Source organism: Dendrobates tinctorius, unplaced genomic scaffold (assembly GCF_039654945.1).
Source record: "Dendrobates tinctorius isolate UK_male_01 unplaced genomic scaffold, ASM3965494v1 ptg000171l, whole genome shotgun sequence".
Lineage (NCBI taxonomy): Eukaryota > Metazoa > Chordata > Amphibia > Anura > Dendrobatidae > Dendrobates > Dendrobates tinctorius.
This window is the reverse complement of record NW_027361838.1, coordinates 2,308,907-2,321,836: the sequence shown is the minus strand read 5'-3', so window position 1 is coordinate 2,321,836 and position 12,930 is coordinate 2,308,907. Positions and strand designations below refer to the sequence as shown.

Below are 12,930 nucleotides of genomic sequence, written 5' to 3'. Positions count from 1 at the left end.
TTAGTTGACTCCTGTGTGCTTCTGCCTTGTGCATGCTTTTCGTATGATCTCCTGTTATTGACCAGATCTGTTTCCCCGATCGGCATTTTGGCTCCGTTTTTACTGCCCGTTTCGCCTGTTCTCCTGATACCTTAGTTGCCCTCCATGGTTTTTGACATTTGGCTTGAATCTGACCCTTCTGTATCTCATGCCTGTACCTTGTTGTCCTCCCGGTAATGACCTCGGCTCTCCTGATCTCTCTCCAGTCCTGCCGGTCCTCGCAGCTCTCCGCTACCTCCTTCGGGAGTTCTGTGGCTGGCTCTGCCCCAGTCCCTCCCTCTGCAGTCACGTGTCGCAGGTCCTGCACGTCGGCGGTCGCGCTCTGTCCCGACAATCTCTCGGTGAGCAGCGAGACCCGCCTGCATAGCATCTTACAGGACAAGTGTACTGACTGGAGTTCTATCAGTCACGGTGTTCCTGATACTTACTGTCTATGATTGGGGTGACCGTGTGACCGCCCTCTTTCTGAGCTGGGAAAGCCATCCAGTCTGGCCTAAGCTGTTACTAGTGGTTCAGCCGCTCGACCCTTATTCACATTCACGCCACTTGGCAAGTGAAAAGGTTTTAAATACTAGAGTAGGGACTGTCCCACAAGGGTTGCCGTGACGTGGCGGGATGGCTTGTACATTATTTTGATCAAAATTATGTTTACTAAATACCCTTATTATTATTATTACCTTTATGCATTATTTGCAGTATATTTTTTACTTTTTAGTTCAGGATATTTGTGTTTTTTGCTTTTTGTTTTCTCTGGTTAATGGTCATGTGTTAATATGCACTTACATTGTGCATACACATTAACTTACTTTTCTCAGTTCAGATTTGTTTTTTATTGTTGTTTTTTTTTTTTTGTCTATGATTTTAGTTGTCTGTGGCTATGGAGGTACAGTCATGGCCAAAAGTATTGACACCCCTGCAATTCTGTCAGATAATACTCTGTTTCTTCCTGAAAATGATTGCAAACACAAATTCTTTGGTATTATTATCTTCATTTAATTTGTCTAAAATGAAAAACACAAAAGAGAATGAAGCAAAAAGCGAAACATTGATCATTTCACACAGAACTCCAAGAATGGGCCAGACAAAAGTATTGGCACCCTCAGCCTAATACTTGGTTGCACAACCTTTAGCCAAAATAACTGCGACCAACCGCTTCCGGTAACCATCAATGAGTTTCTTACAATACTCTGCTGGAATTTTAGACCATTCTTCTTTGGCAAACTGCTCTAGGTCCCTGATATTTGAAGGGTGCCTTCTCCAAACTGCCATTTTTAGATCTCTCCACAGGTGTTCTATGGGATTCAGGTCTGGACTCATTGCTGGCCACCTTAGAAGTTTCCAGTGCATTCTCTCAAACCATTTTCTAGTGCTTTTTGAAGTGTGTTTTGGGTCATTGTCCTGCTGAAAGACCCATGACCTCTGAGGGAGACCCAGCTTTCTCACACTGGGCCCTACATTATGCTGCAAAATTTGTTGGTAGTCTTCAGACTTCATAATGCCATGCACACGGTCAAGCAGTCCAGTGTCGGAGGCAGCAAAGCAACCCCAAAACATCAGGGAAACTCCACCATGTTTGACTGTAGGAACTGTGTTCTTTTCTTTGACTGCCTCTTTTTTCTCCTGTAAACTCTATGTTGATGCCTTTGCCCAAAAAGCTCTACTTTTGTCTCATCTGACCAGAGAACATTCTTCCAAAACATTTTAGGCTTTTTCAGGTAAGTTTTGGCAAACTCCAGCCTGGCTTTTTTATGTCTCGGGGTAAGAAGTGGGGTCTTCCTGGGTCTCCTACCATACAGTCCCTTTTCATTCAGACGCCGACGGATAGTACGGGTTGACACTGTTGTATCCTCGGACTGCAGGGCAGCTTGAACTTGTTTGGATGTTAGTCGAGGTTCTTTATCCAACATCTGCACAATCTTACGTTGAAATCTCTTGTCAATTTTTCTTTTCCGTCCACATCTAGGGAGGTTAGCCACAGTGCCATGGGCTTTAAACTTCTTGATGAGACTGCACACGGTAGACACAGGAACATTCTGGTCTTTGGAGATGGACTTGTAGCCTTGATATTGCTCATGCTTCCTCACAATTTGGTTTCTGAAGTCCTCAGACAGTTCTTTGGTCTTCTTTCTTTTCTCCATGCTCAATGTGGTACACATAAGGACACAGGACAGAGGTTGAGTCAACTTTAATCCATGTCAACTGGCTGCAAGTGTGATTTAGTTATTGCCAACACCTGTTAGGTGCCACAGGTAAGTTACAGGTGCTGTTAATTACACAAATTAGAGACGCATCACATGATTTTTCGAACAGTGCCAATACTTTTGTCCACCCTCTTTTTTTATGTTTGGTGTGGAATTATATCCAATTTGGCTTTAGGACAATTCTTTTTGAGTTTTTTCATTTAAGACAAATTAAATGAAGATAATAATACCAAAGAATTTGTGTTCGCAATCATTTTCAGGAAGAAACTGAGTATTATCTGACAGAATTGCCGGGGTGTCAATACTTTTGGCCATGACTGTATCAGTTTGCTGTAGATTACAATGAGCCTATAAGCCGCAGTCTCTGCTATTTAAACTAAAGATGCATACAAAGAGTCACAAGGAGAATCCAAAGGACTGTGTTGTTCAAATACGCATCTGCTAAATATGTGGGTCTTAATGCGGATCCCCCAAATAACCAACCAAGGGACAATGGATTTCTGGAAGAAAAGTTCCCAGATAACTATCAGCTAAGTGGTCCACTGGGATCTTCACCCAAATTATTTTCTGATCTGTCCATTATCGATGGTGGGGCACACATGCACTTTGTTTAATTATGTGCAGTATGCCAAATGTATTGGTGGGGCACATATGCACTTTTTATATAATTAGATGTGGCGCACCAGAATTTGACATGGACCCTTCCTCACCTGACCTAAACCCTATTGAGAACTTGTGGGCTCTTCTTAATTGGGAGATTTACGGTGAATGAAGGAAACAGTCCACCACTCTTAACTTTTTAATTTAGTTGCATAATTATGCACACTTAGAAATTCTAAGAAAGATAAATCCTCACTTTTCCTTTCTTGAATATTCAGGTTTGAGGTTTCATAAACTTTTGGACTGACTTGACAGCAGTGTAGTTCAATAATAAAATTAGATGTCAAAAATACAAATTGCCTAATAATTCTGCACACAGTATACAGTGGGGAAAATAAGTATTTGATGCACTGCTGATTTTGCAAGTTTTCCCATTTTTTCCCACTTACAAACAATGGAGAGGTCTGTAATTTTTATCGTAGTTAAACTTCAAATGTGAGTCAAAATCTAAAAAAAATTCCTGAAAATCACATTGTATGATTTCTACATAATTAATTTGCATTTTATTGCATGAAATAAGTATTTGTTACAATAGAAAAACAGAACTTCATATTTGGTACAGAAATCTTTGCTTCCAATTACAGAGGTCAGATATCTTCTGTAGTTCTTGACTAAGTTTGTACACACTGCGGCAGGGATTTTGGCCCACTCCGCCATACAGATGTTCTCCAGATCTTTCAGGTTTTGGGCTGTTGCTGGTCAATATTGAGTTTCCGCTCCCTCCAAAGATTTTCTATTGGGTTCAGGTCTGGAGACAGGCTAGGCCACTCCAGGACCTTGAAATGCTTCTTACGGTGACACTTCTTTGTTGTCCAGGCTGTGTGTTTTGCGTCATTGTCATGCTGAAAGACCCAGCCTATTATCAATGCTCTTGCTGAGGGAAGGAGGTTACTAACGATAATGTTTGAGACTGTGGTCCCAGATCTCTTCAGGTAAATAACAAGATCTTCCTGTGTAGTTCTGGGCTGATTCCTGACCTTTATCGAAATCATCCTTACCCCACGAGGCGATGGAGCACCAGACTGAGGAAGAATGACAGTCATCTTGTATTTCTTCCGTTTTCTAATAATTTTGCCAACAGTTGTTGCCCTCTCACCAAGCTGATTGCCTATTTTCCTGTAGCCCATATCCCAGCCTTGTGCAGGTCTACAATTTTGTACCTGGTGTCCTTAGACAGCTCTTGGGTCTTGGCCATGGTGGAGAGATTGGAGTGTGATTGAGTGTCTGGACAGGTTTCTTTTATACAGGTAACAAGTTCAAACAGGTGCAATTAATACAGGTAATGAGTGCAGAATAGGAGGCCTTCTTAAAGAAAAGCTAGCAGGTCTGTGATAGGTGATCAAACACTTATTTCATGCAATAAAATGCAATTTAATTATTTAAAAATCATAAAAGGTGATTTTCTGCTCTTTATTTTTAGATTCCGTCTCTCACCGTTGAAGGGTATCAGCTACTTATTTCCCCCACTGTATGTGTGAGCTCTTGTAGTTGAGCCCTTCTGTTTTCTGCTGTTGTCACTAAGGGGTTAGAGAGTAACCATTATCTTAATTATTGTTTCATAAATCAAAAGTACATATGATAAATCGGCAACTTTGTATTATATTTTATTTGATAAATATGTTTTTTCCCCCTCAGGGATTGATTTTTCACTCTTAATTTATGGGTAAAATCTGTCAAATCTGTTTTCAGGGAAGTGCTTTTAAAGTTATATGAGGATGGGCGTGGAGAAGCTAGAGGCAGAGACAGACATTCTACTGGAAGTTCCATAGAACTTGATGAGCACCAATCGTTATCTCCTCTCAGTATTGGGAAAATCTGGATTTACTAAAGGCAGATTATAGTCCAGAATTGAAAATTTTGAGAATAAATGATCAGACAGAAGGAGAAAGATGTGGCCATCACTAATAAGACAGATTACAACGTTTCTTGTATTCATGTGTACTATCCATTTATGGAAATAAAAACTAAAATGTCAGCTAATCTTTAATCTGTCAATCAGTTGATGATCACCAGCGTTTCTGTTTGAGGAACAATATCAGATAGGTGTCACAATGATTCAGATGTAATACTGAAAACCTTTACTGCCATTCCCAATATTGATATTTCATATAATAAATCTACAATCAGGGGGAAAAAAAACAGATATGAAGAAAAGAGTATGCAACACTCTCTGCTGCGAAATAATACAGGTGATAATAGTTTTAAAGTGAATGGTAATATCTTGCCTTTTATATTTCCAGCAGTTGGTCCCACAGGAATTGATGTGGTAGGAACAGGATAAAAAGGAATTCCTAAAAAAAAAAAAAAAAAAAATTAAAAATACCATGTGTTATAGCTTAACACACATTTCTGAGAGAGAAAATAAGCAGAATTTTTGTTCTACAGATTTAATTTTTTAAAAAATTTTCATCTTAATTACTCACAATAGAGAAAAACGCTCTTACTACATGGAATTTGTCAATTTTCCATAATTACACCATAAATGCCTGATCAGGAAAAGGCTTCGCGTCACAATCGTCACCAATCCAAAATGGACAGAAATAGCCAAATCCACGTAGATTGTAACTGAGACCTGTTTACAAGCAGCCACAATATTTTGGTGTTCCAAGCAACAAAAGAAAGCACTTAGCACCGCTGCACCACCTATACCTCAATCCTGATTCCAAGAGGTCAAAATACACACCAATTCTTAACGCCAAACTACCCCATATGGAACGGGTGCTCAATCCATGAGAAAAAAAAAAAAAAAGAAAATCCACGTATGAAGAAATGACGGATAGCACTCACCGGGTCCTGTTGAAGCGCAGCAGCACGAAACGGCCATAGTCCGTACTTTGCACATGTCTCCCGTGCCGATGTCTTTTATTCCTGAATAAAGCCTTTCATATTCGAACGGTGAGTGCCATCCGTCATTTCTTCATAAATTGTTGAGACGAGTTTGGGAGTACAAATTTATGACGAACTTTGACACTCTCAGTGCTGGAATGAATGTGTCGCATGGATTTATGTCTCTTTACATCAATTAAGGAATTTCCTTTTAAAACCTTGCGGGGCAACACAGAACTAGACCCCAATCAGAGGACCATAAAACATCCAGACTCCTTATCTATGAACTGGTCCAATGTTTATATTTATGTTTCTCCCTCTCCCATATTGATAGTTCTGCTTCACGTCACTTGTCTTATCTATTGCATTTTTTCCAGGCTGTATTGTGCATAAATTTGTGACTTCAGATTTTGTATTAGTGTAGCCTGATGAAGAGACCTGAGTAGTCTCGAAAGCTTGCAATGTATTACCATCTTTTCAGTTAGCCATTAAAAGGTATCAACTACTGAGGACTCTCAATCCTGAATATTTTTCTTGGTCTTATTGAAGAATCTTTGTAATTTTTGTAATTTTTATCTTTTATTTTTCAATTCAACATGTTGAATTGAAAAATAAAAAATCAAAATTACAAAAATTATAAAGATTCTTCAATAAGACCAAGTCATTTTTGAGTGCGTCTGTCTATTTAGAGGCACATTTATAACATTATCTCAGCACAGGAACATTTTTTTTTTAACACATCCAATTGTGAAACTAATTTTTATTCCAGGATCTATTTGCACTTTGCACATGAGACAACCCTTTTGTATCAATGATTTGGGGGCTCAGAGGCCAGAATGTTACTTTTTCTAATTTTCTTGGCCAGATATGACATGAATAAGACCTGAAAATGATCATCTTAATTTGTAACTACAGCTAAAGGAACAGCAGTGACTTAGTGATCAATAAGACAACCAATACAGTATGGCTGCTATTCCTGTTATTGTTTTTTTACAACAGTGGACAACATAAACATAACAAAGCAGAAAAATGCAAATATGTTTTTGTTTTTCGAGGAAGCGTGATGTAATTATTTACTGCTCTAACTTCTCAGTCATTACTATATGGCCTGTCCGGTGCCTTACAGAGACATACGTGCCTAATAAAACATTAAGCGATAAAACATTGACTGCATGATAGATCAAGAGAAGCAGTCTCAATGTTCAACCTCACTATCCCATTGTAATGAGAGGATGAGTCACAAAGCTTCATGTTACCTTTCACTCTCATTCCTCCCTGATATCAAACACTGCGTCACCTTTAATGATCAATATTTACATCAACTTCTGGTTTCGCTTAGGCCTTGATCAGGAGTTACAAGGAACATGTCCTAAGTTGACCGATGGATAAAAAAAAAAAGTTTCTCCGATGCATGGATCAACACCATTGATATCACATTACTGCAGATTTATTTCACAGGCTAACAAATAAAAATACAGAAATTAATTAATTCAGCTTTGATTGTCTGCATGGTAGCATACTCAGTAAAGGTTATTAATATTGTGCATATGATCCAGTTATCATCTCTTTTTATTAAAGGGAACCTGACACCAAGAGAATGTTGTGCAATCTGCAGGCACTTTGCTATAGAGCAGGGGTTGCTGAGTAGATTGATATATCGTTTTGGGAGAAAATATTCAGGATAACTTGTGTTTTAACCATTTAAACATCAGCTTTTTCAGAGATTTTTAGTCCAGTAGGTGGTGCCATCAGTGACTGACAGCTACCTCTGTATGCACACTTATTAAAAAAAAGGCTGTCAGTCACTTTTAGGACCGCCCATTAGAAAATCTCAGAAAGAGCAGAGTCTAAATGATTAAGCACAGGTTATACCAATAGGAGGAAACCGCTAAGGCTAAATAGAGCTGTAAGGGGCACAATACATGACGAAAATAAAGCGTTTAGAGAATTAAAACAAGAAGGTAGTGATGAAGCATTAACTAATTGTAGAAAAAAAATAAACTGTGTAAAAAAACAGATCAAGGCAGCAAAGAATGAGACAAAAAGGCTAATGACCAAAGAAAGTAAAAATAATCCCAAAACATTCAACTACATAAACAGTAAGAAACTCAAAAATGATAGTGTTGACCCACTTAAAATAGTCTGGATGAAATGGTGGAAGAGGATGAGGAAATGATCAATATGCTAAACTGCTTTTTCTCTCCAGGAGAATTTCACTGCGGTGAACTTGCCTCTGCACCTTGAAACATTTTGTCACTGTGCTTGGGTGATGTCAATGGAGGTAACCGCAGTTCATTGACCTGCCTGGGAACGCAGTCCCAGTAAGCTGCGGTAACCTCGATGACTTCACCGCTTGTCACTGAGGCTGCGCTCACAGCAGCTCATTCTCCAGTAGTTCTGTTCTCAGCCTGGACGGTCACATCTTGGCACCGCCCAGGTTAAAAACTAGTAATACCCAGATGTGGATTATGGCATGGGACAGAATGTCGGACAGGTGAGGGATATTGTTGCTTTCTATTTTTGTTTTATTACAGGAGACTCGGGATTCAATGGAATGGGCGTTAGGTGAGTATAACTGTGTTTGTTATCTTTAACTAATAAAAGGAATGTGTGTTTAGTTTTATTTGAAATAAAAGACTTTATTCTGGCTGTGTGTTTATTTACCATACAACTATAGGATTCATAAAGGATAACTGTCTTATAGACGCCTCTCCATTACTAAGCTGCAGGCTTGATGTCACCAGACAATACAAAGGTGACATCAACCCCACAAATATGAACCCACTTGCCATCGCTACAGGGCAAGTGGGAAGAGCTGGGCAAAGAGAAAGAATTGGCGCATCTAATACATGTGCCTTTTCTTGGCGGCTGTGAGCTGCTATTTTTAGGCTGGTGGGGGCAATATCCGTGGCCCCTTATTAGCCTGAGAATACTAGCCCCCAGCTCTCTGAAGCAGTGTTTGCAGCACTGTCATGCACATGACAACATGGCAAACACTTGATGTTTTGCCACCCCCCCATTCAAGTGAATGGGGTCTGAGTTTGGGTTCGGGTCCGGGTACTGTTCTGGTTCCCAAACCCAAATTTTTTTCCACCGCTCAGCCAAACCCGCCAGACCCGAACATTCAGGGGTCCGCACATCTTTAATCCAGAGAACTAGTCTCATTGTTGTATGTGGAGTGGGGAAGAAACTTTTCCCTTAGTTTCATGTTATTAGCTTTTAACTTCCGCCCCATGGGGTTTTTGCCTTTCTATGGATCAATATGTTAGGCTATACGTTGAACTCGATGGACTTCGGACTACCTTCAACCTTATAAACTATGAAACTACTAAAATTAGGTCACTTTGGTTTTTTATTGTGTTTTTGAGTGCGTTCTTTTACATGCCTTTTTACCTCTTTTTGGTTTGTCATATTTTAAATATAGCTGCTTCGTTTTTTATATTTCCTGGTATTTGGATTTCACGAAACTTTATTCATACAATCATGTGTGGCTTACATGCGTTTTAGTGTGTCGGAAACACACCAAAAACTCATATGCGTTTTTCCATATCTAATGCAATGCTTTGTTGAAAATTCAGACATAAAACTCAGTGTACCCGTAAGAGAAATTGACGTGTTGCGGATTTTGAAACACGCAGGTCCGTTTACACCGAGTTAAAAATAAAGCACAGGAGGAAGGAGATTTCTATAAATCCCATCCACTTCGCTGGAATTGTAAGACATTGAGTCAAAAATATGAAGCATCAAAAACGCAACAAAATTCATTGTGGCAAGAACTTGACCTAAGTGAAGCACCCGGGTGGAGCAATTTAAGTCAACGGAATTTCGGAGCACATTCTATTAATGTCGCAGCACTTGACAAGTGTAGTGGTAAGAACTCAAAGAGTGGTATTCCTCCAAAGAAATACAGCGTCACAGAAGGCAGACATGTTCAGGTGCTTTTCACTTGGGTCATTATTTACTCTCTAAGTGTTTGCCTTCTGTATAGACACAGGACGCTTTGTATTTAATTCACTGATATTTATGGGAAAAAAAGCTGTGTAAACAAAAGTTTTTCCATTGCTTTCAACCATACTGAAATATTCTACTTCAAAGATTTGTAAGGTTTTGTGATACTGTCTATAACATACAAAGTGCAGCAAGCACCTGCAGAACTGCTGTGCACATGTTTTACACACCAGTAATACTGCACTTGAATGGTGCGAGTGGGGTCTACAATTGGACCAAACTCAAACTTGTCTTTACTTTTTTAACTACTGATAAAAAATAGGACATGTGAAAAGTCCCATGTGCTGTCAGTTAAAAGAATGGACAGCAGAAAGGCCTCAACCACTGACATGTGAATGAAGCAAAACTTCTGTAGCTCATCTTGAAGTTTCTTTTAGCATTCTCTTTCCTTCTGCAGTCATACTGCCATATTTCTGTACATTGTTTATCAGTCTGCAGCAAGATAGGTCCAGAAATAGATGGACAGTGACACAAGTTTTGGCATTTTAGCTGTTTACCAAAACATATTAAAGATAGTTATTTAATCAATATGGGCTTAAAGTGCAGAATTTCAGCTTTAATATGAGGGTATTCGCAGCCTAATTGGAGTAAGTGTTTAGGAATTATGTAGCTGCTTTTCTTTAAAGGGATCAAAAGTATTTAGACAAATATCTCAATATGTCTTTATGTGGTGCTCTGCTTACATATTCATCCTTATGGCTTATGACAGGTCACTGATCCCTCAGAGACCTGCCCTCTATTTTACATTCTGTAAACCTTATTATTTGAAAAAAAAATACATTCAACACGCAGGCACAACTGTCAGCGCCATTTTGATGGAGCAGCCTCTATCACGTTCTAAATGATGTTACTGTGCAGGCGCAGCCGCTGGCATCATTTTGATTACGATAGTTCTTTTTTTCCCTCAAGAAATTTCTATGCGAAAACTGAATAAAAATATAGATGTTATAGAGTGCATCTTACTACAGTACAGGCGCCGGCGTCTGCATGATGAATGTAATTTTTTTTACAAACAATAAGATATACAGTGAGTAAGTAAGGTGAGTATTATTGTTTTTTTTTTTCTGTTTTATTTTCAGGGGACGAGGGCTTCAATGGAATGGACGTAAAGTATGTATTACCTGTTTTTTTTTTTTATAGATAAAAAAGTAATACGGTGTGTATTTTAATTTCAAATAAAGGACCTTATTTTGGCTGTGTGCTTATTTACAATCTGACTATAGGGATAATAATGGATAGGTGCTGTCATGGGTTTACTGCAACAGAGAGAAGCCAGAAGACCACAACATTTGATTTCTCCTACTCCTGCACTGATTAGAAGCACTTCACCTTCATATTAAACGGTGCAAATTGATTATGGCAGTGCAGGGGTTAATCTGCTCAGTTGAAAGCTCCTGAAAGCTTTCCTGCATTAAGGCTCAGCTGCTCACTGTTAGCCACTCCCATCTCCTATATAATTTGGGCCTGCCAGAGATAGCTTTTGCTGCATGGCTGATGTTTGTTGGTGGTTGTTAATGGAAAAGGCGTATGGTGGCTTTATTTGTGACTGTTGCTAGGTTTTGAGTGTGTGATAATTCCCTTTCTTCTCCTACTCTGGTATTACCCCATCCTCCACTCCTCGGTTCATTCCTCTCTCATATCTGTGAGTATATTTGTATGTATGGTATTTTTGTTTATCCTTGTTCGTCTTACTTTGTTAGTTTGGTTGTGTATTACGGTACACTACTTCTCCCTCTTCCTTGGGTGGTGGAAGGCTATAGACTGAAGGTGGATTCAGGAGTTAAGGCAAGGTACGTGGCCCCAGCGTCTTCACCATCAAAAGTAATCCAGGGAACAGAACGAGATAGGGTGCCCCTAGCGTTAGGGACAGGGAACAAGCCCCTGGTCCCGGCACACTCGACAACAGATTCGTGACAGGCGTCTTATAAATGCCTCTCCATTACTAACTTGTGGGCTTGATATCATCAGCCATAAAACAGCTAACATCAAGGCCACAAATAATAACCCCACTTGCCACCGCCACAGGGCAAGTGCGAAGAGCCGGGCAAAATGCCAGAATTGGCATACCTAATAGATGCGCCTTTTGTGGAGAGGCTACGGGCTGCTATTTTTAAACCGGGGGGGTCAATATCCATGGCCTGAAAATACCAGCCCACAGCTGTCTGCTTTAGCTTGGCTGATTGTCAAACACGGGGGGACCCCATACTGTTTTTTCTAATTATTTATTTAAATATATTTGTCTTCTCTAGAAGCGTGCACATTCACACTTCGTTGCTAGTCACTGACAATCACAGCTCAGTAGCATTTGAGACTGTTAGATGAGCTTCCTTTGCTGTGATTAACAAGAAAGGAGGGATGATTGCATATGTCCGCAGATAAATCTCTTCAGAAATGCTCAGTTGAACTATAAGCAGAAATTTCACATACTGAGCTCCAGAAGCAACAAATGTAAACATCTCTGCAATGGAGGAACGCAGCGCAAAATGGAAGAGAGTGTCAGAATCAGTGGAGCTCAGGGATTTTTACTGGGCATTTAACTAAATCTTTTGAACAAGTGACACATTTTTAAATATAATGTTATTCAACCATTTTTCTACCTTTTACATCTACATGTAGAACGGAACAAAGCTAAGGTTTTGTGTTTCATCTAATTATTTGCTGGTGCTACTAAACAAGTGTAATTAAGAAAACAGTTATACAAATAGAACAGAAGTCAGTTCCTCATTACTTACTCAGACAGACTGGGTACCCATAGTAGCCTTCAGCACACCTCTCGCAGCTATTTCCACTAAAGTTGGGCCTGCAGTAGCACCTTCCTGATCCTTCCTCGCAGCCATTTGCATGTTCAGGGTTACAGCTGCACGCTGAGGAATATCATTAATGAATTCTTATTATTAAGAGAGTATTTTTCATTATTATTCTATTACATAAGAATGTTAACTGTCAAATTAGTTGGTTTAAAACCACACAATATATGACCACGTAGAAGGAATTATCACATAAAGCAATAACCATGGAAGGTCTCAACTCTTTACTCTATAAATTACAGTATAAAATGAGCCGTTTGTAAAAAGTATGCTTATATCTAACCACACAAGTATTTCTCCTGCACCTAATACTATTTGTTTTGCTACTACTTTACCACTAAAAATGTATAAAAGAAGATAGCCCCATTTAAATGCCATATGCAGAATAC

General features: G+C 39.3%; 1 protein-coding gene across 1 annotated transcript in view; it reads right to left on the bottom strand.

Moving 5' to 3' along the window:
• Positions 1 to 12,930, bottom strand: part of LAMA3 (laminin subunit alpha 3) — a 297,581-nt gene that overhangs the window by 200,939 nt on the left and 83,712 nt on the right. Inside the window, exons 10-11 of the mRNA XM_073550824.1 lie at positions 12,467 to 12,598; positions 5,126 to 5,191 (exon numbers count right to left, since the gene is read on the bottom strand). Of these exons, the coding sequence (XP_073406925.1) occupies positions 5,126 to 5,191; positions 12,467 to 12,598 (198 nt within the window). The remainder of the gene's footprint in view (positions 1 to 5,125; positions 5,192 to 12,466; positions 12,599 to 12,930) is intronic.